At 36.6% G+C, this 27,205-nt stretch overlaps 8 protein-coding genes across 8 annotated transcripts; 3 read left to right on the top strand and 5 right to left on the bottom strand.

Moving 5' to 3' along the window:
- Positions 1-326: 326 nt before the first annotated feature.
- LOAG_02210 (hypothetical protein) lies at positions 327-1,666 on the bottom strand (the record flags this gene model as incomplete). Its single annotated transcript, XM_020445948.1, has 4 exons — positions 1,450-1,666; positions 1,109-1,185; positions 620-668; positions 327-473 (listed from the first exon to the last, which is right to left on the bottom strand). Coding segments are annotated over exons 2-4 (270 nt in total), but the record flags the coding sequence as incomplete, so codon positions are not given.
- Positions 1,667-1,882: 216 nt separating this feature from the next.
- Positions 1,883-2,612, top strand: LOAG_02208 (hypothetical protein; the record flags this gene model as incomplete). The annotated part of the gene is made up of 3 exons (XM_003137741.1): positions 1,883-1,994; positions 2,253-2,414; positions 2,485-2,612. The coding sequence occupies 3 exons, from the start codon at positions 1,883-1,885 to the stop codon at positions 2,610-2,612; spliced, it is 402 nt and encodes a 133-aa protein (XP_003137789.1).
- Positions 2,613-4,807: 2,195 nt separating this feature from the next.
- On the bottom strand, positions 4,808-5,118 carry LOAG_02207 (hypothetical protein; the record flags this gene model as incomplete). The annotated part of the gene is made up of 1 exon (XM_003137740.2): positions 4,808-5,118. One exon carries the CDS (start codon positions 5,116-5,118, stop codon positions 4,903-4,905), a length of 216 nt encoding a protein of 71 aa, XP_003137788.2. The 3' UTR covers positions 4,808-4,902.
- A 401-nt stretch (positions 5,119-5,519) lies between these two features.
- Positions 5,520-6,454, bottom strand: LOAG_02206 (hypothetical protein; the record flags this gene model as incomplete). The annotated part of the gene is made up of 3 exons (XM_003137739.1): positions 5,520-5,636; positions 5,839-5,955; positions 6,359-6,454. 3 exons carry the CDS (start codon positions 6,452-6,454, stop codon positions 5,520-5,522), a joined length of 330 nt encoding a protein of 109 aa, XP_003137787.1.
- A 692-nt stretch (positions 6,455-7,146) lies between these two features.
- Positions 7,147-9,019, bottom strand: LOAG_02205 (40S ribosomal protein S20). Its single transcript, XM_003137738.2, has 4 exons — positions 8,665-9,019; positions 8,487-8,589; positions 7,677-7,816; positions 7,147-7,520 (listed from the first exon to the last, which is right to left on the bottom strand). The coding sequence occupies exons 1-4, from the start codon at positions 8,665-8,667 to the stop codon at positions 7,404-7,406; spliced, it is 363 nt and encodes a 120-aa protein (XP_003137786.1). The 5' UTR covers positions 8,668-9,019; the 3' UTR covers positions 7,147-7,403.
- A 727-nt stretch (positions 9,020-9,746) lies between these two features.
- Positions 9,747-11,154, top strand: LOAG_02203 (WWE domain-containing protein; the record flags this gene model as incomplete). The annotated part of the gene is made up of 5 exons (XM_003137737.1): positions 9,747-9,921; positions 10,059-10,153; positions 10,261-10,362; positions 10,500-10,651; positions 10,974-11,154. The coding sequence occupies 5 exons, from the start codon at positions 9,747-9,749 to the stop codon at positions 11,152-11,154; spliced, it is 705 nt and encodes a 234-aa protein (XP_003137785.1).
- Positions 11,155-15,962: 4,808 nt separating this feature from the next.
- LOAG_02201 (nematode cuticle collagen domain-containing protein) lies at positions 15,963-17,246 on the top strand (the record flags this gene model as incomplete). The annotated part of the gene is made up of 4 exons (XM_003137736.2): positions 15,963-16,097; positions 16,210-16,333; positions 16,426-16,949; positions 17,053-17,246. 4 exons carry the CDS (start codon positions 15,963-15,965, stop codon positions 17,212-17,214), a joined length of 945 nt encoding a protein of 314 aa, XP_003137784.1. The 3' UTR covers positions 17,215-17,246.
- A 770-nt stretch (positions 17,247-18,016) lies between these two features.
- LOAG_02198 (hypothetical protein) lies at positions 18,017-27,046 on the bottom strand (the record flags this gene model as incomplete). Its single annotated transcript, XM_003137735.1, has 27 exons — positions 18,017-18,436; positions 18,489-18,768; positions 18,959-19,120; positions 19,340-19,454; positions 19,718-19,784; positions 20,097-20,255; positions 20,396-20,641; positions 20,810-21,194; positions 21,294-21,348; positions 21,584-21,703; positions 21,879-22,277; positions 22,437-22,781; positions 22,890-23,082; positions 23,267-23,368; positions 23,473-23,583; positions 23,712-23,939; positions 24,022-24,098; positions 24,196-24,343; positions 24,543-24,629; positions 24,819-25,064; positions 25,276-25,367; positions 25,466-25,564; positions 25,674-25,857; positions 25,969-26,052; positions 26,227-26,337; positions 26,521-26,637; positions 26,864-27,046. The coding sequence occupies 27 exons, from the start codon at positions 27,044-27,046 to the stop codon at positions 18,017-18,019; spliced, it is 4,815 nt and encodes a 1,604-aa protein (XP_003137783.1).
- Positions 27,047-27,205: the final 159 nt, after the last annotated feature.

Genomic DNA, 27,205 nt, shown 5'->3' with positions numbered 1-27,205 from the left:
GTCTACTGTACATCCAGTATTTTGTAAAAATGGAAATGATGGATCGTCTCACAAGGTATTTCAATTTTTAAACTGACACCGGCTTTTTTGCGCTAATCGGACGTTTTAATCCGTAAGTTCTCGAGCAGCCTGCTCAAAATGCATGGAGAACATTCCAGAACCTCCAACTCATAATTTCTACCTATGCATGTTATGAAAATTCAGTAATTGTTTAAAAGCTCTGAAATACTTCTCCAACGTTACCGAAGTTTTTAGGTGATTCACTCGGTTTCCATAAAGTGAAACACAAATATTCGAACAAATGCGTCTAAAACTATTAAAACAAACCGAAGACGAGAAGCTAGGCTGCGGTGGAACCAGCATATGTTGAATATGTGGTGGTATTTGCATTTGCTGTTGTACATTCTGAAGTTGTGTGCCTTGCGGCACTATGTTGTACACTGGTGTCCCAGGCGTAACAGCACCATCTGTTCCTGAAGCTGTACAAATATCCAAAGTAGGTTTTACCATGCTTCATGGAAATTTTGGTAATTCATAATCTGTTAATATAAGTCAACAATTCTGGAACATTGTCCCTCTCAACCTCGAAGTCGGAATCTAACCTATTCTTAGAACTTACGGAGTAAATTGTTCAGCGTTGGTGTCGCCGTTTGATGTTGTTGTTGCTGCTGAAAAGTAATTCAAAATAATTCCAGCAAGAAACATCGACGGTTACGAGATATCTGAAGCCGGATTTCAGTGCCGTAAAGTGTAAATGGTCAGGCATACTCTAGATCCTAACTCTTTTCTGGTCATCAGCAACGATCTCGAAATACAGAAAAAAGTTTCCTAGGAACTGTGTGAATAACTAGCACTACTATTACTAGATGCATTCCACTTCTTTGATTATTTTATTAAATTTCTTAACACCGCACTCAGTCTCAACTTCAAATGTCAAACCTGCACAACTGCTCTGATTGCTTTATGAATACACTTTCGTGTCTCAAACAAAGCTTTTTTTTCCTTTATATTATTATCTACATCCAAAGCTCGCTACCAACGACAGAGATAGCTCTTCGATCAATTTAAGACTTGCTTTTTCCTATTTGCATTAATCGCGACAATTTACCTGAGGTGACATTTCACTGCTCGATTTGGGTATTTCAGCAGCACAAGTACCTTGAGATGTTGCATTTGTTGCCATTTCTGCAATCAACACTATGGTGTTTCATATGGTGTTTCTGATTAAGCTTATTAACGTGATCCCAGTACGGGAGTTGCAAAAGTTGAGTATCGAAAGCATGAAAAAAACCAAAACCTTTAGTTAGACTGAAAAACCGTGAAGTCCAAACCACCAACTTAACACGGATATGCAATGAACACTTCAACGATTAGGACTGTTGATTTATGTCCAGAAGTAATATAGAAGTTCGGGATTATCTAAATAAGTCAAAAGATGGTAAGACTTACCCTTCAGTCAAAAAAATTGCAACTTTCGTCGGATAGTATCATCCACTTGTATATTTGAACCCGGTTTGCGGTAATAACCGTTTTGAGTGACAGTGTTGTTACGTTGAGAAATCAACCAGTTGTAATGAAACGGTGGTGAGAGCGTAACAGTTGTATCATATTAGTAATGAAGCAGTATTATATCGATGCTGCGTAACCTTTTTTGCAAGTTTACTTCGCAGCGCCTAAAATTTAATGAATCTTTACAGCATACAAAATGTTATAACATATCCTATGCTTCCGGAAATCGCATCCATTGAAGTGACCATGGTAGATGTTCTGCCTGAGAGAAAATGGTCTCCAACCAAAACAATTCCATACAATTCTGAGAATTTCCTCTTTGCATGGCCTAGCTGTTACGAGAAACCGTCAAAACCACAACATTTCTTCTTCAATGTCATCTTTTCCATTTCCATCTGAAGTATCGGCCGTTCCTCCAGAAAAAAGTATCCAAGATGACCAGCATGCTAAGATGTCACTTCTTTCTAGTTTGGATCTACTCGTCCGTAGTTCGGGAGGGAAAATGCAACAACATACCACAAAGTAAATAATTCTATTCAACTGCATTCCGCACAAAATCTCAAAAGTAAAAAAAATCTGTAATTTCCTTTGCAGCTAGAACTGACACTGACTTGTAGCAATTAGTCATCCTCGGGTTGATATTCAAACAAGAAAAATACACATTCCCACCCTTCCACATGACGTCAAATCATGGTGCTGCATGCTTGTTTTTTCCATCCGTAATTTCTCATTCGTTTTTTTAGCATTCGCACAACAAAAAAATAGTAACACTGAAAGAACAACCGCAAGTGCTAACGCACACATATATGTATATCAGTGCCCAAAAGAAATACCAATGGTAGTGAGAATTCAGAATACACAAAATTCTGCTCAATTTCTGAAAATGTGCCAACGAAACTACGTAGGTATAACCAGTGCTATGTTTATTATGGGGCCAATTTAAATATTAAAACGGGAGAAATCTGACATCTACAGGTAACAAAGAATTCCAAAGACAACGGCTGATTCCAAAGACAAACCGGGAAAGCCTTAAGAAGACTCTACATTCGTCAAGCGTCAAGAAGACCTCCTATACAACGTTACAGATCCCCACCTTACAATAACAATTAATATGGTTACTCTTCAACGGATATAAAAGGTTTTTAAGATGGACTTTTTTTCTCAACTGTTGCTTCCTGCAGGTTGCTACCTAATTATGATGTGTTCGCCCAAGCCGGCAGTTTTTCGTATATCCTTTTCAAAGTCGAGAGGTAATTTTATGGGAAGATTCTTCTTTGAGCAGGATCATACTATAAAGGAAAACTGTATCCGACCTTGATATGCTAGCATCACTATATTTCGAAATTAAAGAATTCTCGAAAAGAAGGTTAATCAAAACAGCTGAAAGAACATGGATGCACTTAAATACAATTTACACATGAAAAATCACTCCAAAGGTATTGCAAAGGGCACAGTATGAAATTCACCGTACATGATAATCCGTCCATCTTTATCATGCTATCAACCATTTCACATTATGACACGCTACATCTAACCCTTTTTCACTGTACTAGCAACCATCAAAACAGTCGGTTTTGTTCTTAAAAAGCTGAATGCACTTCCATACAACGGTATAATCTTTGCCAGTGGAGTTCACTTATAAACTCTACCTTTTGCCAGTAGAGTTTACAAGCCATGTGTGTGTGTGTAGATGCACAAAAAATTTACGGATACTTCAGGAAAGGAATGACTCGAGTTCTGAATGCTGAACGGATAACGACTTTCCCTTTTATTCTTGCATTTCGATTTCGTCAGAAAAGTGGGAACATCAGCTAAAGCAGTCAAGTCACTCACTGGAACTCATAAGTAAACATAAACACATTCTTGATGTAACCATGAAGTCACAAGCGTCGGGCATTTTGCCATCCCTTAAATCCTCAAGTTCCGTCAAATTTTAATATTTACTGACACGTATTCATGTATTACGTATATACACATGTGTATATACATATGCATATATATGTATACATATACATAATACGACACTAATATAGGTATTCCACATGCGGAATTCACATTTTGCAACCAACGCACATTAGTAGGAAAAAGGAAGCTGCGTTCCATATGAGATGAATAATTCTAATTAGCCTGTGAAATGAATAATTTTTCGACCTATAAAAAATGGCATTTGCACTTTCCTGGCATAGAAATAGTCTACCATAAAAGGTCCAAAGAATAAACTACATACGTACATACTCATACCTGTAATTCTCTACACATACACCACGTACCTAGGAAGATTCAAAACATTTGTGAGTTGCGAACTGCTGCTTTTGTTAATTTTGAAGGCAAAAAAAAATATACTGACGAAAAACGAAATAATGCATACTCTTTTGGTGTCTATGTGTATAAGCAATTGGTAAAACGAATGGGAGTCTATTAAGACGTATAAAGCTCAGCAAACCAGCGAATGAGGTGAGACCATTTGAAAAGGTAAGGGTCGTGAATTTTTGACATGGATGAGGGCTGCCTATACGTTGTGCAGATGCCTGCAACTTTTCCCGGTCGATCTATATTTGCATATCCTACACAAATTGTACAGTTATATTCCAGATTTGATATGGCACAAAATTGATGATCCTAGAATAGCTCATTACATTTGTTCGTACGGAGCACACCCGAGTCATAAAATGCGTTTGAAAATGATATGGACAAAAAGGAGATATATAAGTAATATATCTGTGGGTAGCGTCACCTTATGTTAATATTACATTTCTACCAATAACATAATACATATTTTTTTGGTTTCAGTTCACTGCTCAAGATAGAACAATTCACGTTTTTCTTCTACGTGACCCTTCCCCAGTACAAGAAAATGCGGGGGATGAGTTTTAAAACACGATAATTCTAGCGACAGTGAAAATTGATGACGATTAAGACGCCGTAATGGAGGTAGTGATCACGGTACGGAGGGTAGCGATAGTGACAACGATATGGGGAAGGGATAGCAACTATGCTGTGATGAATGATAGTCTTAGTGATAGTAGTATGGTGCACAGATAAAAGAATAGCTAGCTAATAAACAGCAACAAACGGCTGCAGCAGCCGAAATGTAGAGAAAAGGAACGGTGAATTTTCGGGAAAAGTTTCGGTTTTCGGGTCAAACGACACTGTCGTTATGGATGATTGGTTATTGGTTGAGTCCTGAGAGGAAGCCCTCAGTGGCTTGTAGTGGAAATTTTCCCGATCTGAAAAGTTCAAATTTTTGTTGGCGCGGCTATCACATACCGTTTCCTTCTTACCTTCCCGTAAATCTTCAGCAAAAGCAATCGTCCATCCTCTCTTGTCATCTCCTTTCTTTCAGTTCAGTGCTCTTCCCATCCCATACTTTAGGATTTCGAAATGATTACCAACCTACGACGACCAGAGCTCAATAGATGAACGAGGTGGGCAGGTGCCACCAAGGAAACCGACCTTCGGCGACAGACATATACCCGAGCCTCTCAATATTGCATCCTTCGACTTGGTGCCTTCCCATCGTCCATCGTTATACTGCTCTGCTCGGCATATTGCAGCACAACATCGGCAGTAGTAGCAATGGAAAAGGGAGCGCCATGCAGCCCAGCCCATCCCATCCCATCCCACCCCACTCCACACCAGCAGTAGACGGACGGACAGACAGACATGCACACACACATATCATAGCCACGATATGTTTTAACATAGGTGAATCGATCCGAGCCAAGGACCCGTTTGCGGTGAATCTTCGGTTTATTTCAGGTTACCATTAGTATTCGGCGGGACGATCGGTCCCTGAGGAAAGGATCCAACGGACCGCATACAGCCCGTTGGATGTATGTCCTCTTCTCTTCCTCTCTCTCTCTCACTTCACGGCCGACCGTTCTTCGAAGGGACCCATCACTCCATCAGCTTGTCACAATCAAACGGCGATATTCACTCCCCATGCAGCTGCTCATCTTGTGCGTGCGGCGCGGAGGAACCACGCGTCACGGTTGTTTGTTTCTGAGAAGCTATGCCATTCGTGGGATGAGGCATTGCTCAAGCCCTATTTCTCGTTTGCCGGCACTATCTCTTCTGGGTGTAGACTCATCCGAGGCACGCACTCCACCCATCCGATACGCGCTGTCCTATTTTCTTCACAACATTCTTCTAGCAAAGCACACGAAAATGGCGACAGAACTCGCATGCACACTCTCTCTTTCCCGCTCTCTCCCTCCCTGCACTTCTCACCCACTTTCAAATAAACATCAGACACACAGATGCATGCGCACGATACAAAGAGCTAATCCGAACCCTCGGCTCTCTCCTCTTTTTTCTCTTCCTCTTAACCTTCATTTCGGAGTTCTGGATACTTCTCTCTGTCTCGATAACGCTGGCGGGGCTAGGAGTTGGTCGGTCAGGGTGAAAGGTCAGCGGGTAACCTGTCGTTGGCAGGACTGAACAGCCCTTCAGTATCTCACTGAATATCCCCGCTTGCAACAGTCATTAAGCATAGTTTTCCAGTCTGCCAGATGTATTTAATAAAACACGTCTATTAACGTTAGCACGTGAATGACAGGGCCGTGAAACGACGATTCCTGCAGTACTGTCCCCGATCCTTTCCATTCTATTGTTTGATGTGACGTATTTTCAACAAAATATCGAGTGAAAAGGAGGAACGTGTGAAGGCCTTTGATTGCAAAATTACTTTAAAAAACATTGAAAAAAGAGGAAGTGTAAAGATGGAGAAGAAATGAGAGACAAACAGATTCAGTCATTCACTAGTGTGATATAATTGGGAGCAAAGATCGTCTTCATTCAACGTCATCCCAAATTTCTAATTTATTTTTTTGGATGTAGAGGTGCTTACTCCATTTCGCTGGAAAACACCTGCCGCATTCGACCGATCCCATCGTGCAATATCATGCAATATTGCTTGCATTTTCTCAGAACGTTTCTGCATCATAACTGTTTCTTATTTGTGACGCCATGTTTCCACTAAACAATCAATTCACATAAATAATCGAAATTTCTAAACTTCTGTCCGCAGCATTTGTGCAGGACCCTTCTGCCTGTCTTGATCAGTCCTGTAACCTTTATCTCATAAATGTTCCTTCCTTTCAAAATGAATTAAGGTGGTCCCTGCTCAAGGATTAGCGGGAAATCAAAAGGCAGGGATGGCTGCCAAAAGCAGATTGAATATATTCGGTATAAATTATACAACGATCGTCAGCCTGAAAAGCAAAGGTCAAAACCCTGGAATAGAAGTCAAGATGGTTGAGACTCAACTGTGTAATCATAACAATACTTGAAGTCTATTAAAACCCACAGGATTTTGAATGACTTTGAAATTGCTTCTTGCAAGTCCATCTCAGCTATCCTGCCGTATATCGCGAGGAATAACAAACTTTAGTCTTCGTACACTTTTCAAGAGATCTTGGATGCATTCAAGAATATGGAGACCTCACACTTCTCAACGTTAAATGTATACATTACGTGCTCACTAATGGAAATACCGCGCAACCGCTGTCTGTAATGAAGGGTTAGAACAGACTAATGCGCAGGCAGTTTGGTTGTGTAGCGACTGTTTTTCCTCATTTGTCATGAAAAATAATAAGCAGGATCTCGAAATTCACAAATCTCACCTTACCCATTACATCTCACGTCCTGTATTAATACAACCAGACGTACTAAAACAAGGTTCCTTTACTGATCAGTACAGAATAAAAAATGATGAACGACAAAAAATTGCATTTATTACTTTAAAAAAACAAGATCAAAGACAAAACAAACTTCGAATGAATCACTCTTCCCATAACAACAACTAGTAACGTCATTTACTTATGTGACATCATAAATAAAAATTAGTCTATTTCCAGACTTTCACAGTCGCACAACAATTATTTTCCGACAAATTAGGAATCGTTGATAGTAACTTCTACGTCAACACCAGGTTCGATCGAAATACTTGTTATTTGTTTCAATACATCACTTGGACTATGCATATTGATCAGACGTTTATGGATCCGCATCTTAAACAAGCAAGTTGAAATGGAAGGAATTCTAGAGTCCACATGAAATGGTCGATATTTGGCAATGATTGTAGATCTGATTCCTCAACTTGTTTCAGCTTTATAACTTTGACAAGCAACATAAATCTTCGATGAAAAAAGCCAGAACAAACAAACCTGGAACCGATCCCAAGTTTTTGAGCCTTCACCACACGGTGTTTTACGTGTTGTGATACGAAGTATTTTCGTAGGCATGCGAATTGGTCCTTTCACAACAAGATTCTTTTCTTTTGCTCCATTGATAAGCTGTTCACAAACTATAATTTTTTTTACGTAGGAAATTCCTCCATGCAATTACATCACACCCGCTTTGGCATTTTATTCCCCACTAACGTTATCCCAAATTTTTAATTTATTTTTTTGGATATTGAGGTATTTACTCCAATTCGGTGGAAAACACTCTCCAACTTCGAACGACTCCATTACGCAACATTGCCTGCATTTTCTTGGAAAATCTAACTACTTCTTATTTATAACGCTATGTTTTCAGCAAACAATCAATTCACATAAATGTTCGAAATTTCTAAAGTTCTGCTTGCGGCATTTGTATAGAACCCTCCTGCCTGTCATTATCAGTCCGTAACCTTTATCTCATAAATGTTTTATCCCATAAACAAAGTGGAGTAAGCAGCTCGACATCCAAGAAAAATTAAAAACTTATGATATGTATAAAGGTTAAAATGTATTAACTATCCGTGCCGACTGAACCAAATTTAGTCCAATTTAGTTATTGCTGAACTTTCTTTCACTTCTACCATGCAAGATCTCAATCCCGTTTATTCTCTTTTGAATAAAACAATTACTACCTCCTACTTTCAGCTCTTATACCAAGTACATTATCGATAGGGATATGTAAACACGACCTAACATCTCAAAATACATTACAATTTATCAATAGCAGAAAAATAAACAGGAATAATGTTATACCTTTCTCCAGCGAATACACATTCTGCGAAGTGAGAGTGATACGAATGCGATGCTCAGTATTGTCGAGAGTAATAGGTTTCTCCGTTTTATAAGGTACGCCAGCCTGAACAAAATTAACAATTACGAAACCTGACGTACAATGTCTTAAGAGTAAACTGGAACAAAACTGCAATCTAACCATGTTTACAAATGATTGAGTTCCACTGCTCAGCAATATACCACGATTTACTACTTCCTCTTCCGTGCTTTTCTGTGTTCAATATCCAGAGCTGAAACAAGATATGTTACAATGTAAAGAACTGCTGCCCTTACTCTCGATAAGCAACAAATATTTGCGATATGGCAGCTAAAGCGTTGTGAATTTTCCAGAAGTATCGCGTAAAAGTACACTTAGCTTATGACAAACACCTGAAGCTTAAATTATTGGTTACCGAAGATATGACAGGTATCAGTTCATCATTCTAACTCAATTTCATTTAGAGAAATATAGGCACAAAAATGATAAGTGTCTATATTTAAAATACATGCATCCAGAATAGTATAATACTAAGTCCATAATGTTACAACCTCAGGAATACTTTTCAGAGCGCACACTGAAAAATGCTTTTCAGGCAACATAATTTAACAGATCCTAACCAAGCAAAGCCCACCTCTCCCCCTCCCCCCCCTTCCCCCCCAACCATGCGTCATGAAACAACGATCCTAACACGCCCAGAGCAAAACACCTATAGGACACCGTAGCTGACAATGGGGACAAGGTGGAGTGAAGGAACACAACCGCGTAGATAGCAGCATAAAATCGCCTAGGTTTTTGGTTGGATTAGCACCTTGAACGTTTATTTGCATTCCCGGTCACTTGTCGCATTGCGATTTGCGATTGCGCTTTAATGAAAAGTTAGGTTGTTATGTAGAAGTAATACAATATCTCAATTCCAGGTAGAGATATTCTTGGAGATGGTATAATGGCAAGTTGTTAATGAAACGGCATGGTATTTCATCAAAAGTTTTGTTTAAGTGACATTTCGGAAGTTAGTGAAATTAAATTAGTTCATGTTTTACAGGCGAATCGTTTTATTAGTTAACGTCTGTGCATTTTTAATTTTTATTGATTAATAATAATCTTCATGGCAATAATGGTTCGTCATTTTGACGTTTTAACATGTCGATCTCTCCATTGATTTCTTACAGCTCGTTTCTTAGTAATATTCGACTTAGATTCATATTCTAGACGGATAACTGGCCCAAAAATTTTCAATCGGAATGAACTACGAAAAGGAAGGGAGAACTGAAGAAATGGAAGGACCGATCGTTGACGTCGATGATTCCCTAAGGCGGCCAAAAAACTGTGACGAATGTCCAATTTGTTATCAGGAATTTGCATACAAGACTGAATTACCTGACTGTGGACACAAGTTTTGTTTTTTATGCATCAAAGGTTTGTTTCGCGGAAGTGTCCATGATATCTATTCATTGAAGATCATATATGCATCAAAATTTGGTAAACGGGAAAGGACTTTCACATCTATCCATTGTGATTAATTTATTGAGTTTTCAACGTCCAGTAAATTCAAGGAGCGGCTCTGAGACAGGGAGCATGTCCACTATGTCGAAAAAGCATTCCTTGTAATATATTTCTTGACCCAGTGCTTGCAACGCTTGCTGGTCAGGTTCGTTGTTTTTTCTTAATTGTGAATCTCCAAGCAATCCATATTCTGCATTAAGTAGTCAGTCCAATCGACTACTGAAACTTCGCCAATTACTTGACTACTTTTAGCCAACAACAGTCGGAATAGCTACTTCTGCCAAATCAATAAGCATTGTGGCGGAAAATATTGTTAGTCGGAAGAATGCGGAAAAAGTGAAGTGGTTTTACGGAGTAAGTATTGTATTGTTACATCATGGTTTTCTAAATAAAGCTGTAAATCATAGAGAACTGTTATCCGTTTCAGAGAAATATTTACGATACTTTTTTTAAAGTATTAGCATTGTATCACAGTTAACATGTTTGTCTAGGCTCGTAATGGAGGCTGGTGGCGTTATGAACGTCGACACGAAAGCGAAATAGAAGAAGCTTATCAGCACGGTTTACATAGCATTGATTTACTCATTGCGGGCAGCTTATTTTGCATTAATTTTATCAATATGTTTCAGTACAGAAAAGAATTGTGAGTTTCTTTGATTTTCTTCCATTGATGGCGCAGGAAAATTTGCTGTATTAAGCGTTCCATTTTTTGCTGTATTAAGGTATTAGCGTTCCATTCTAATTGTACTGAATGCGTAACATCGAAATTTTCTGAGAATAGAAAATTACTAAAACTGATTATAAAGAAAAGTTAAATGGAGAGAAATTTTTATAGTGTAATATTATGGAAAAAGCAACTTAGATCTAGTAACTTGAACTTAGACTTCGGTTAGTTGATGAGGTAAGAACGTTTGCATTATCATAATGTTTGCATGCAATGTCAGCAACCTCTATTATTTCTGTAGGGGAAGTAAATTCACTCGTCCAGTAAAACGAATTGAAGAAGGAGACCCTAGCTTGGATGGTGATGTTCGTGGTATTGCTGGTCTACGTACACCCATTGAACTGAATACAAATGCGGAGCAAGGCATGTCTGAAGATTTCAAAGTAATTACTGGAAATTTAAGCTCGTTAGATTTGAACTAAGATTGAGTTCCGATAACCCTTTATCCAGGACGAGGAAAAAATCTATGATATAGTGTTCTTTTACTTTTTTTCTCTTACTTGTTTGCGGGTATTCGTTTTCTGAAATTAAAATTTCTACATTTTCGTGAACATTACCCAAGACTAACCTAAATCATTAGCGAGAAATTTCTAAGTGAATTGCGTGAAACTGCGTTCCATATTATCTTTTGAGGACATCCAAGTTAAACTTTTCTAGTTTCTTTTTATCAAACATATTTCCGTGCTTCCAAGCTGAGTTTGACCGTTAAAAATTTCTCTTTCTCCGAATAAAATTCAGAAAATGTTTGCCATCAAGGAAATATTGATGAGAATGGTGAATACCAGGAGTGTGTCTACATGAAACTTTGTGTTGTTATTTTCGTATTTATTTGGGATTTTAATGCATTACTTCCCTCTCTCCAAAGAAATCTGGTTTCCGGGAAAACAGTGAAATTTAATTTGAAAATCCTAATTTTGTAATTTGGTTTTACATCTGCATATTCATGGTAATTTGTATATTATTGTCTCTCTCAAAATAAATATTTCGCTTACAGTTTCATTTTTTGGCGCATCGGAGATAAATACCAATGGATTTCTAACAGGATTTACGAAGCTAGATTACATAGAATTTTTGTAATATTAATGTAGTTCACAAATTTCAGTGACAGTAAGGATACCCTGAACACTCTTTTGATACTACCATAGACTCCACTGTAGAACAGACTTCAAACTTTGGCTTGTCAGGTATCCATATAATCCAGGTGACTATGAAGTCCCGAATTTACAGCAAACCTATTTCATGGTTTTTAGTTTCTTCAAAGAAAAAAGGCTTAAATGTTATGCTAATCTGATCTATTCCGTATTTTTTCGTAGGGAATTAGGTCGATCTTTATCGGATGTGAGCAGGGTTCTGGCAGTTCAACTCTCTGGAATTCAATTGAGAGGGTGTTATTTCGAGCTTTAGACCTAAAAGAGTGTAAAACAGTAAACAGAAACTAAAAGTCCTAAAAAACCTGTTTTGGCAAATTCGCTAGATGATTACAGCTGTGATCGCTCGGCAGGATCGGAAAATTATAGGCTTCCTGTGGTTTTGAAAATTGCTTTTTTGGTATGATAATATTGTGGTTCTTAATAGAATTTGAAAATATTGGAGTTTTTCAAAAAAGACCTCCAAAACTGGGGCCCTATGCGTCTGGCTTATTACAGTGCCCACGACTTCTGAGTCCAGTGAATAATATTAAATAGTAAGTGATATGAAATCAACCATTACTAAATATGGGAATGGGAAAGTTTTTAGCGGATTCCTATGCTTAACAGGGAATCCGGTTATATCTAAATAATTGTAAGCACAAGTACTGAAAATTCTGGAATAGCCGTTTTGCATGAAATTCTTCTCATAAAAGCTGTTTAATCATTGCAAGAATCCCACGCGACCAAATGATTCTAATCTTGTAAGCACAAAGTGGAGAATTAGAACCTTTTACTAATGAGCACCAAATACTCCAATTTCCCTCCTCTACAATCATCACCATTTTCGTTTAGTAACGCTCCTCTCAGTTCAAAGGAAAATATGCGTTAACATAAATTTCTACCTTATTTTGCAAAAAAAAATCAAAAAGGATAGTGGAAAAATTGAACTGTCAGTTAATTGTTGACGAATGTTCGACATGCCTTAAACAAAAATAGAATATTTTATGTTTTCTGTTGAGATAAAATGATTCAATTTTTGTTTCATGCAAAACGTTAATTAGAAATTTTTCAGTGGAGAATTTTTCAGTTTTTCAATTTGCAAATTATTAAATCAAACAGAAACAGAGAAGTGTGTACAGTTGTGGCTGTAGGACAAATGAAATGAAATTTGGAAGATTTTAGGATATCATACGTGCAGCTAATCCCTTTGTCATTGCATGCTCAAAGATCTAGAACTTGTAGACTTCCGAAGAAACATGTAAGATTTCCAAAAACGTGAAAAGACATTTGAAATCCAATCGTTCTTGATAGTGATATCATTACGGAAAATAAAATATCTCTGATTTGCAGTTTTCTGAAAGCTTAGGACCTCTTCAAGAATACGTACAATTCTTTTTTTTAAATAATTCCTCTGATTGGCTCTGAATTATCCTTTTTGCTAAAACTGAAAAACGGTGGTTATTTCAGACTAATCACTCAGCTTTCTCTATCTTTGCGAATAAGTGACATATGAATAATTCCGTGATTGTTCATTTGCTGATTGGATATACAATTTCAAGTTATAGATATATGTGTCACTTCCAACAAATGCCTTTTAGTGAGGTGAGGTTGGTCTGAACATAGCTTCTACACTTTTTTTTCTCTCTAGCTTAATTATAGGAGGAACTAACTTCCTTAAATGACTTCCTTAACCACTTCCTTAATTGACCGAAGTACTACAAATTCGTTCAGAATGACAAATTCTGAAGTATTATGGAATAGTTACTCAGAAATATTAGTTTGTTGACATCTCCACAAGATCTTTCATCGCTTTTTGAGCAGAATTTTTCATGCGGTAGTTTTTTTAGTGCAATTTAACGGAAACAATTAAAGCGTGTAAATTTTGATTTTCGAGTTGTTCGATAGAATTAAGGACAAACAAAAATATAATAGATTGTGGATACAAATTAAATAGACACCTATTTTGCTAGAAGAACAAGGTATATAAATCCGAAAATTTCCGGTAATTTATAATATTCCTGGCTTACATCGACTGTCCTTATGCCAAATACTACTGATGACCGCTGGGATCTAAAGATCTTTTGCATACCAGAGGAAAACAGACATCACAGCTTTCGATGACCATTAAATCTCGAAACTGGTCAGGGTCATATAGGTCTAGATGGTCCAGCGAGCGAACGAAGGTGGGATGTCAGCATGACCAGTTGATATTGAAACAGTTTGGTAAAATAAGACGAGTGGGATAATGTGGACCTCTGGTCTTAAGAGGATGGAAACGACAGGATACGACTATGGCAATAGGAAATCGTAACTTTTTTGGTAGTAACCAATATTTTCTCATTTAAACGATAAAAAAAAAAAAAAACAACTGATAGGAAGATATTGATTGGAAGTCGTATTATCTGCCATTCTGATTTTTCTAGTTGTTGTTGCATGATGTTCATTTGTCTCTGGGAAATTGATCTTGAAACAGATGAATGAGTTATAAATTATATTAAACGAAACAAGCTAATTTCAAGTGATAATAATCAAGAAGAAGCAGGAGCAATAATGTTACAATGCAGAATCTCAATTATTTATTATAAAGAAACTCCACTACTCACTCTTTTTTCAAAGGAAAAGTTGCGTTGTTTCTGTTACAACTTCGAAAGATGTTTTTGAAATTGTATTTAATGAAATAAATCCAAAAATTGTGCTGAACTTTTGGAATTTACACCCAAATCTAGCTTGTTATTCAAGTTTTGACAAGATATTACTTTAATGTTACTAACACACTTCCTTCAATCGTCACCATATATGCCCAATATCTGGTAGTACAGTGAAAAATCATTCACGTTACTGATTACTAGATGAAAACACAGGATAACTGATTTAAAATGCTTTCTCGACTACTATTTGCCTTCTAGTGTTTTTGCAATATCAATTTGCAAATAAAGATTTTCCTGCAGAATTCTAACAGATTTTCATATTGCCTTTTCATTCATGCAAAGAAATGAAAAAAAAACTTTAATTTCCAATTACTTGATACTGTAGTTGCTTGTCATGTCTGCGCTGCTTTGTACCATAGTAAGGCATTCATTAGCAATTTATCATATGCTACGACAAATCAATCCAGAAAGCTCCTTTAAAACATTTTTTTCAACTTTTTAACTTTAATCCATTCCTCATACGCTTATAAGCATTCCCTCACCCAAAACATAATACATCTCAAGCTACCTTCACCTTCATATTTGAACCGCACATCATCACTGCAACAGTTCCACTGAAATGACAGTTGGCCTTACTATAATAATCGCATCCGTTTGTTACGAATGATTTCTCATTTACAGAAATTTGAAGTTTCACATTTATTTTGCTGTTTACTCAATCGTAAACAAGTCTGCAAATATATTACACAACTTTATGATCAAAATTCTTCATTTACAAGAAACCTGCTGAAACCCATTGTGGAAAACATCACAGTAAATTCTCTCCAACCTAATCAACAATCTCTCTCATTCATTTTCAGCGATTAAAGAAAATTAAAAGCATCATGTTATCAATGACAGGAAAGGTTCATTTCGGGACGATAATTTCCACTTTAAATCATCCAGTTGACAAGTATAAAATGGCAGAAATGTATTATTTACAATGCTGAGCAGTTTGTGATCACACCAAAGAAAATTTTATTCTTGTTCTTTTGGCTGCAACAATAAAATGTTTGTTGATTATCAGTTGCATTAGAAGCATTGGAAGGGTTGGTTCTCTTATAAAATTCTGATTTTCTGGGTCACTCATTCCAAATAAAAAATTGTAGAGCAACAGGAGATTGTTTATTGTTCAAGCATTATATATACAAACACCTTTTTCTTTCTCCTCGAGAACTCATCATTCTCCAGACGAACTTTCGGAATTCTGTCCCCCGAAATCAAATAATACACGTCCCTGGCTTCCTGACTCTATCTCAATAAAATTTATTGCTCAAAAAAATACCCTGCACCTACAGCAGTTCCAAAAGCGTAGAATTCGCTGACTACCAACTTCCTTAGATTCAGTAAACCACTGAAGACTCCCTTCCTTGCTCCAGAGTTATTAAAATTTATCTCATTTTAGAGTAAAACATGAAAACAGTGTTTGTTGTGACAACGGTTGGCAGTTCTTGTGCTATTATATTGTCGCTCATTGTTGTTGTACTCATCTTCCATGACATCAGCGAGCTGTATACCAATGCAGTGATAGAAATGGAAGAATTCCGAGTGAGTTTTCAAGAGCATTTAAAAAACGGGAGGAAGAATATCACATGAAAGCACTGAAGAATTCTAAATAATTTAGTGCAGTACTCAATTTGAATAAAACATGTATCTTTAGACAACAGCAGAGGACACATGGCGTGAAATCACATACGCAAGTGTAAATCCATATGGTGCTATAAAGACAGCACCTTTCACGCTTAGCTCAATATTCCGAGCCAAAAGGCAGAATAATCAATGCAGTAAGTTTTGCTTTAATCATACTGCTTCACCAATTTTATCGAAATCACTTTAAATCTAAAACAGTCCTTCGATTTTGACAGAACTTTTTTAGATTGTGGGCTATCACCTAAGAAATGTCCAGAAGGACCACCAGGACCACGTGGCAAAATTGGCGAGAAAGGCGCAGATGGATTGCCAGGAGAAGATGGTATGCCCGGACCACCAGGCGTTACTTTGCTAGCAACCTACAACATTCCGGGCGGTTGTATCGAATGTCCATCTGGCGAACAGGGACCACCCGGATCAGAAGGTCCGACAGGGCCACCTGGACCGAATGGTCCTCCTGGTGCTCCAGGAAAGAACGGCAAACCAGGTCAAAAAGGTCCAACTGGGCGAAAAGGTAATGCTGGTGAGACTGGGCCTGATGGACCAAAGGGAAAGCCGGGTCGCGATGGCAAGGATGGAAAACGCGGGACCGGACCGCAAGGCAAAAAAGGACCAACCGGGCAGCGCGGACCAGAAGGTCCTAAAGGTGATGACGGTAAGGATGGAGAACCCGGACCACACGGTGAACCAGGACCAGATGGTAAACCTGGTGCAGACGGACGTGATGGGAGAGATGGAAAACCAGGCATTGTAAGTGAATTTTTTCAAAAAAAAACTTTTTCAAATCCTTCTCCGGTATCAGTATTTCTGAAGCTACTGAGATCAAGTTTCAGGACTTTCTATTTGTTTTCAGTCTGGTATTGGTGGAATGCCCGGGAAAGATGCACTTTACTGTCCGTGTCCACCTCGACCACAAAAGACACCAGCACCACCGCCTAATCATTATGAACAACAAAAAAGCGACGAACCACAGGGTGGTTACAAGCAGAAGAAAAAAATGCAAAAGAAACAGTGACTATCATTCCCATTTTCTCTATAAAAATTTCCATTCTATGTTTTTTTGCAAGAGGAGAAAAGTTATATTCTGAGAAACTCATAAAACCTCTTCTTAATTCTTCAAACTACCTACATAAGCAAGTGATACAACTAGCACCACCGTAATTTCTTATCCAGAAACGACACTTTGAAAGATGCTTTTGCTCTGAGAAAAATATTAGCATCATAATGTTTCAAAATCGACTAACAAAGTATTTAATTTTGGAATACAAACATAAGGATATAAGGACAACAGGGCATATAAATGAAATCCATGAAATATCTTAAATGTGAAGGTTTAATACAAAGTTAGTAAGCAAATCAACCTGCAAACTAAAAGTTCTTTGTAATGATCTCAACCTGAAAAGTTATTAAGTTGTCGAAGTGGATATTTTTGGAATTCCAAACTATTCCTGAAAAAGAAAAAAGCTAATTTGGATTTCTCAAAAGGAACAGATTTTAGCACCAAATAATGCTGCTCTTCCTGAAAAACAGTTGAATATAGATCTCACTTCTGGATCTTACACTAGCCATTGTAAAAGACACACATTCAGTGTGACATCTTGAATTCGCTAGGAATTCACCGGCAAACACGAAAAACAGAAAAAAAGAAATGAAAATGAGATCAACAAATAAATGTACAGGAAATCCAGATATTAAAGCTTTAGTTTTTTTGTCAACAAGTTTCAAATTACACTTGATCCACAAGTTGCCTTAATAGTCACGATTTTGCGAATCTTACAGCATAATAAAAAAGAAAGTAGGCCGCAAGTTTCATTTATTTACTTGCTACTACTGCCTTCCATACGTTCCAGAATGCTCAACAAAAACGTCAACCTTTTCCTTAATTCATCAACAGGAATTTCAGGTAATTCTAACTGTACTGATGCCAGTGTAAGATCTAAATCAGGCCCGTTTTCCTTATGGATATATAGGATTTTTCGGTCCTCTTCAATAGTCCATTTCCTCGTTGAATTTACCATAACTGGACAAGGCGCGTTGCACTGGATTAATCCTTCTCTAACGCCAATTTTGTGCAAAGAACCCACAGCTAATTCAGCTTCTGTAGTTCTAGATTTTGTAACATTTTTGAGCGTAATATCAGCATCACTTCCGGAACTTCTATTCAAATTTTCACCGGGATCAACAACATAATCCAACTCGATCAAACTGGTATCATCATTCTCGGTAAGGATATTCTCCTGTTTTATTAGAATTTCTTCGCATTTTTTCCGTTTTTTTTCTTTCAGTTACCTTTGTTGGTTGAATGGGCCGTTTTCGAACAGATTGTGAAGTTGTAGCACTATTCCCTGGAGAGATAATGCTCAAAACATCATCCTCTCGTAGAGATGGTCGACTAATATCTGATATCTCCTCCGGAACTGCTGTTTTCGATAACTTTACAATCTCTACTTTATTCGGCATTTTGTATTTACGTTTCTTCGATCTTCTTGCTGGACGTCGACGACGCGAAGAAACTGGTGGAGTAATTTTCGTCTGCTTCCATTCTGCTACGACCTCGTACAGCTTACCTCTGAAACATGTTAAATTTAAATTGAATTTGATTTGGAATTAAACATGCTACCTCAATCTCCTTGCATTTATTTCAACTTATGCAAAAACACCGCGGCTTAGCTTCAAAAAAAAAAAAAAAATTAAGCATTGTGGATTATTAACGTAAACGTGATGATGAAATGCATCAACGGTTCATTGAAAAAATTCACTTCCGCTCAGTGAAGAGATTGCGTAAGAAGCCAACAAAAACGCCGGAGCGTTCTTTCTCCGTCTGAGCACCAATCGCTGTCGTAAGATCGACATTTTCATAAGGGGCATCCATTTTCTTCCAATTACACAAATCAACATATTCAAAATTTGTCATGGAATAACTGAAATTTTTCAAACATTATTATATTTATACTCCAAAAATCTTCCAACCTCCATGATTCTAACCAATGACTTCATTAGGATAATTTAAAACTATTCAGGTATGCTGGTGAACCCATGCTGACCGAACGATCCGGCTGATTCCAGTAAGAAACTCAATATGTAAGAGTAAATTTATAGCAACAGCAGCAAACTGAATAAAATAATCGCTCTGAGATTACTTCGATTGACAAATACGAGTTGGAATATTTTGGGAAATGATTTCCCATAATGGGCCTTTATTACCAATTAACTCGGACAAACGAGTTGTTAAGGCCTCACAGGTACAATCGGATCCTGAAAATTAGTTCTTAACTGATTCGGAAATACTTCAACTTCCTTAAAAAAAGCCAAAGCCAAATTTGAGGTATATTGACAAAGTTGTCCCACATATGCAGAAATTTTTAAATTTATATGAACATACTTTTTTTTGAAAACAACTCTCTTCCTGCCTCTTCTACACCCCAATTAAAACAGCTGTGTGAAACATTTATGCAAATGAAGAAAGTATCCCAAATGACTAAGCATAGTTGACAAAACAGCATAAAAATGTTTCTTACCGAGATCACGTACGTTACGAAATATAGTGCGTGCGGATAGCCTCGTGTTTCCAAAAGACGTAAATGCCTGTAATAAAGGTTTGGTAGGATGGAAAAGAAGCTAACAAGTAGGCATAAACCATGGAGAATAAGTAATTTTAAACTTTTTTGATAGTAGAAAGTTGAAGATCTTTCAAGAATATTTGATTGATTGATGACCTCCATACAGTATTTCTTACTCTCTAAAAAAATCCACTAAATGGACTTTAAATTTTCTATTTCTTTTTAATAAAGATTACAGTAATTCAAAAACTCAGCCATGTCCTTAGTGCGAGATCACAAAAAATCTTATAACATATTTATAATTACAGAAAAAGTTTCGTAAGCTTTAAGAGAAAACCTCAATATTGTATATCATTTCCAAGGCATCATTATATGCTTTACGAATCGGATTTTCAAGAACACTTGCTGGAAGTAAATTTTGTGGAAAGAGAAAAGAGAGAAGGAAATATATCGGTTCATGTTCCCTTTCGAAAATACCATGCATTCTTTCGAACATCTAAAATTCAATTGACTTCGAGAAATTAAATGCTTGAAATCCTGAAATTTGAAATTTTTTGAAAAAAAAATGGAATTTTGTCGACTTACACTATAAAACGAAAAAACCTTCGTAAAACAAAGAAAATGAAGGCTACTCACCTCCGGAGACATCGAGCCTTCAGCGATCAGCTCGCAAAGAGCTCTTACCTTATCTTGATACATGAACATACGTTGTTCAAAATCGCTAAAAATAACATGCGCCATACACTTTATTTGAAGTGCACGATGCTGTGCATCAAGCATCCCATGCAATCCATCTCTTACACGATCTTTGCGAGTGCGCACACGTCGCCGTCGCTTCTCTTCATCTACAGATCCATTTCCCTCGCCATCACTACCGTCACCCTAAAAATTATGCAACAAATACGGAAATTTAAAACCTCATTACAAGATTATTTTTAAGTCAAATTAAAATAACGTGATAAAGTAATTTTAACAGATCCTCTATCTGTTTTTGAATATAAAGCAAAAAATAATCTTGATCAATAAAATGACTTTAAAAGGGAAACATACTTCTCGATTGCCCTGTAATGACGATTTACTACCATCTGCTGCACCAGTCAGTAACTGCTGTTCATCTCTGACACTCTCATTACTTCGACCTCCATCATTTGAAACTGTCTGCTCATTCTGTCCCTTTTTTGTTTCACCATCTTCTTCATTATCTTGTGCAAAAGGAGAATCATTGCAGTGAACAGGTTCAAATACCCGAATAAGGTTAGCAGCTGAATCACTTGGGATAGCTTGAATTATTATGTCATCCCTGGCGTTCCCACTACACTCTAATATTTGAATTATCCCACTATTACAGTTGGAAGCTGCCAGATCACACTGAATAGCTTTATTTTCCGTGCTGAACATCATTAGGTTGTTGCAGTACAACGAGTTTATTGGTGTTCTGAAAATTTTCAAAGTTATAAGTCCGTGTGTAAAATATTTCCTGAAAAATTCGTTTTACATCCAACCCATTTAACAGAAATAAAGATATTAATCATACCTTACTGGATCAGAACATCCCATATCTTCACTCCGAATACTGGAAACCCATTTTGCTGGAAAAGTGATAACTCTCAAACGAATACTAAAAAAGTCAATTGTAATGAGTCAGGGACCAGGATAGCTTATTAAAAATGATTTTATAAAAAAACTCCGTCACTCGACTACCATAATACATGTTTTTCTACTCTCCCATCGAAGTGATGACAGTGCCGTAAATTTGAACCGAAATCAATTTTACTTCTATATACTTTTTTAATGACTTTTAATGACTGTTAGGATGTCCATTACATGATTTATGTATTAGTAAGGAACATTCCGCCATGTCAGAAGTTTCTGCATCAAAACATGATGAATGAAATGATTTCCGACTTACGCTCCGAATTTCTTGATAGTCTCGATGATCATCATCTAAAATTACCACAGGAATTTTTTGAAACTTCCAATAACAGTACAGTTTTACCATAGGTTTCGAAATAATGCAATGAGAAACCACAACAAAAATTATGAGCCTCGAATATAACTAATAGAATTATAAATAAAAAAGGTTTCAAAAAATCTTTTGTAATACCATAAACTTCTTTACTTTTTTCAATAGCCGCAGCAGAACACGATGAAATGCCACATTTCATCTCGCTTTTGTGCTGTACATCAGCTTCCGTTGACCATGAATAGTCAAAATCGGTTGTACTAAAATGAGACGGAGCATCAACACTGCTGTTACGTTTTATTTTTTTCGGTGACTGTTGTAAATGAATCAAATTCTTGGAATCTGGTGGTGATGAATCCATCACAACTTCTCCGTCCGAGACACTTAATCCCACGCTTCCATCGATTTCACCAGTCATGTCAATCTCATATCGATTGGAATCAAGGCTTTCTTCGCATTCATTTATATTTAATTTTTCAGTCAGTGGCATTTTTTTGAATGGTGCGAATCTTACTGGCTTGACCGTACTAATGCTTCTGACAAGATCTGCTGCTTCTGCAAAATGTAAGCCAGTGAGGTTATCAGGTTTCATACAATGAATCATTATTTGTCAAATAAAAAAAAAAAAGTTGCTTAACAGACCTAACAGGATTCCTACCCAAAAAAAAACTTATAATAAGTTTTAATAAAACACTTTACAATCAAAATAGATACCATTTGCAGACGATAAGATTGTTGAGTACTGTGAAGAAGCTGCTAGCAATTCTCCATTAGCAGGTGACAAATTTCTTGAATGACGTGAGGCTGATGACGATAACTTCCCACTGGATGACGATGCAACAATCAAAGGACATGAGTTTGGTGATAATCTGCTATGTCCAATTGACATAAATGCTGAGTGATGCAAGGTTGGTGACAACTTTCTGTTTACAGAAGAAGTAACTATCGAACGATGTAAATCTGAGAGTAACGAGCTCGTTATTTTACACACTGGAGTGGATGCGAAAAGCAAAAGATTGCGAACAGGTGACAATGGAATTCCATTAATTTCGATATGTTCTGGAAGAAGTTCTATTTATGTATAATGATTAAGCTAAGAATGTTCATCATGTTTGCAGGTTTCCGTACTTCGCTTTGTGTGATAGCGAGAAATGCAAAATTTCGTACCACTATCGACAGCAGCGTTCACTGGTCCGCTTATGCTAGCACTGCTATAAGCATGTTCAGTTAGGCTGTTATCAGTATCCAAAGTGATTGGCGCGGATGTTGCATTTTTATCGAAAGCCCAATTCCCTGCACTTATTGTGCGACATTCAGAAAGATTGTTCGGAAGAGGGTTACGGTCTGAATCTGAACGATCCTGTAAAGATGCAATACCCGTAAAGACAGCCATAGCTGAAAGTTATTTGGAGGCAAAATTAACTGAAATAAGTCTGGGAAAATTTCGACTGCCGATTTTAAGGAATTCAGCTGAGCGGAGAGTAGGAATCTAAACAGTTCGTTAGCGTAAAATATTTTAAAACATCGCAGTAAAAGATATGTACCACTGACAGAGAATCCTTTTCATTATCGATTTTCACAAAAGTCAAACCATCCAGAGCAAGATTTTCACATTTTAAATCACAGTGCTGTCTATCGACCAGCTCCTACAAAAAAAATTCAAGTATTATTACTTTAGTCCAATAACTAAAATGCAGGTGCACTACTGAACATCGTGGGCTTCATGATTTAAAATTTTACACAGAGGAACCTTAAGCCATTTAGGCTGGAGATGCTGTGGCCACAAATATGGCGGACCAGAAATCACGGTCGATCTGTTTTCCAAAGGAAAAATCATGTTTACTGCACCTGTTTCAGCTTTCTGAAAATTTACTTTACCAAAACTTTATATAAAAAGACTTTCCTCCACAATTGCTTTAAAGAATCAGTAGTTTGTAGAATAACCTCTCAAAATCACTTTTCAAGCTCAAGCAAAAATGGTATCATTACCACGAAGAGGGTATGTAGAGGTTGGTTGCTGCAACGAAAATTCTTCAAATGCAGCCGTATCTGTGACTGTGTTTTATTTGCCAATAAATGCTGACTGATCAGTGCATAACATCTTCGTTTTCCAGAAAACTGCTTCAAATGAGCGAACTGATACAAACCAAGAGCAAGAAGACATTCTTCTTCCCGAATAAAATATGGATAAAATGCAGGAAACATCTCCAAACGAACCTAAATGTAATCTTTTCACTGCAAACAGAACGCATCTTTCTCTCTAGAGAATCCTCTATTTAAAAGAGCAAGAAAGTCATACCTGTGGTAGTAAATCAGGGAACAGCAACGCTCTACTTCGAGAAAGGACGAACATTGTTTTTGGTAACGGGAGCTGTACTGAAAATTCAAGACATGATGGAACAAATCACCTCACCTTTCTCTGAAATGACTATATACTTTCCAAAAATCTATATATCCCAAAAACTCAACGTACATTTTCTGGATTTTCGCCGACAGGTAATAAAATCATTGATAGTTTCACATTGTATCGCATCGTGGCACGTAGTTATACAAGCTTCCAAATTTATGACATTAAAGAGAGAATATTCCGGACGCTCCAAACAGTAATCGTTTAGTTCGTTCTACAACATAACAATGTATAATGGAGAAAGTTTTGCACAGGATGATGGAAATAATTTGTTACTAACTCATTTTAAAAAAATTAATAAACTCATCAAAATCTATGAATGATGAAAATTCAGTCAGCATCAGTCTTGTCAAACAATGAAAGGTTTTGAAACCACCTATTATAGAAAAAAAAGAAAAAAAACTGAAACTTACAATCATAACTTGAAAAGCATTATATGTTTTGATCATTGCTTTATTGAAATAACAACCCACTGCAAACTGAGTTAGTAGTTGCACATGCTAAAATTACCATAATTAGTTACTCAACAACACTATCGCTCATAAATTGAAGCTGTTAAATTTCAGCAAAAACACCAGTCAGGAAGACTCAAATTTCAATATTTTGTAAGACAAGTATTAAAAAGAAAGGACAGTATCATTTAAAGCCTTCTATCAAAATCAAAGAAAAAGATGGGAACCAACACTTACTTTTTCTAATTGCGTGATAAGCTGCTGAAGTTCATGAAACGAAAAGAAAGGAGGATTTTCAACACTAGCACATAAAAGAGATGAAGACCCTGCTAAAACTTTCTGAAAATCATCCAGGGATGCATCCACAAGAACGGTGATTGGTTCAATATTTCCTGATAAAGATCCCGTTAACAATGTTTTGGCCTTCCTCATATTTGGCTTATGGTCATCTTGCCTAACCGATTGGCATGATTTATTTTCATCCTAAAAAAGTATAATTTGCAAAATAACTTACTTCAAAAATTGAAAACACAATGAGAAGTATTTCAGTCAAACTGGATACTGTTTAAATTTTTAGAAATGAATTTCAATTGTATCCTTGAGTATCGATAACTATTATAAAAACATCATGATGTAATAAAAAGATCACATGACCGATATTAATTTTATCGTGAAAAAATACTTTAAAAATCACCCTTACGGAATCAACACTTTGCTCCAAGTGTTCAGGCGAAGGCAGCAAACGAGCCTCCAACAAGTCTTGCAACAAATTCTCAACTTCTCGCACTGCAGTGAAAAGAATCGTTCAAATTTGATGATTAATTCTTCACAACAAAACTTGGTATACAGTAACACAGTTTGAGAATAAAAGTGAGAATACTTACAAGGTATTTCTGTGGCACGATCTTTCCGTACTTCATACTCTTCTATTATATCTTCGGCATCTGCATCCGAAAGAAAATTATATTCCGGATCCTCGGCCTCTACAATATCTCATAAAAACGAGTACTCATAAACAAACATTATGCGGCTAGTACTTTCAGAGATGCGGTGATAATACAGCCAATCGAAATGATAACGATAAACGAATACCATCAAAATCATATTTTGAGGAATCATTCAGATTTGAAATGAATTCCACATATTCTGGATCATCCACTGCAGTATACAGTAAAACATCATCGCCAAATCTTGGCACATCATCTGGATAAATACTATTTTCATGTTTTGAACGTGTATGCAATGCGGGTGCTACATCATCATCACCAATTCCTACCTTTAAGAAAACGAACTTATCATAGTTTTTTATAAATTTCTTTGATTATATAAAAACCTTTTCTTCATTTAGAATCTTTCTATCTAATGTAGAGAGATCAACAAAGTACACCTGAAGCGCCTTATTCAAAACATCAAACGAAATTTCCGTAGTATTTGCTTCATTTTCTATTTCTTCTTCACTCACATCCTCATCCTGAAAACACAAATCGAAATTAAAGATGTATGTAAAACTTTATGACAAATCAGCCCCATTCGCGAAGTTTATCAACTGGCTTTGTTATATTTTTTAATTAAAAAAAGGGTCAAACAAAATTTTGAAATTCTATCTACAGAAACGAATGCAAAATATAAAAACAACACAGTGTACCTGCTCAGGGAGATAATCATCATCATCTTCACTAGAATTATAATTAACATCAAGAAATGTTCGTGAAGCGCGAGATACTGTCACGACATCGCCTTCTTTCACACCAATGTGCTGCAAAGAAAAATCATTGATACGAATAAGAATGGGTGATGAGAACAAACGTTGAACAAGAATTTTCAATAAAGATAACAGAAAAATCACGACAAATTATGAAGACGAAAAAAATAACACAAGTTTACTATTTACATATGTTTGTAATTATATGCTCACTTTACTAGCTAATGTATGATTTACCATTTCTTGTGCGCACAAATGTTTTGTTCTTGACCTCGTCAGCTTAAGGTCTGCAATCGCAGAGCTTTTATTCAATCCCATAATAACAGATATAACTTGTGGATTCTTTACCATATGCTGCAAACAAGCATCATGAAGAAATGAAATCCTTATTTTTTTTTCAAGAATGAAATCCTTATTATTTCAAAAATTCTGAAACAGCGGAAATCTGATACAGATGAAAACAAATCATTTAGAAATAATATATTTCCAATCAAAATTATCGTCCTGTAGTCCATGTATTCATTCAGTAAGAAATAATATCATTCCTTCAAATGCTGGATATTAAAGAAAAAGAACTTACGTGCAATATAGACTTGACATTAATAGCTGTAAGGTTAAGTGATTTGGCTTTCACTTCCAGCTTCTCGTCCATGTGTTTCCACATTTTGACAATTTCTTCTTTTTCCTGGATTTCTTTGATTTCTTCCTTTTCATTATCCTGCCTACTCAAAACATTCTCACTAATGCTAACGTCTTTATTCATTACCTGAAACAGTAACCTTAAATTCTCAAGGTACACTAACACACACGCTTTCCTCCCCTAATTTAACCTCTTAATCTCATAGATATGTCAGGGGAATGTTATAATGAAATCTAACAAACAAGACTTGTCACAAGATAATGAGTCATCAGATTTAGCGTT

This window comes from Loa loa, assembly GCF_000183805.2.
Source record: "Loa loa unplaced genomic scaffold supercont3.295, whole genome shotgun sequence".
Taxonomy (NCBI): domain Eukaryota; kingdom Metazoa; phylum Nematoda; class Chromadorea; order Rhabditida; family Onchocercidae; genus Loa; species Loa loa.
Note: the sequence above shows the minus strand (reverse complement) of the source record. Positions and strands in the feature narration are given on the sequence as shown.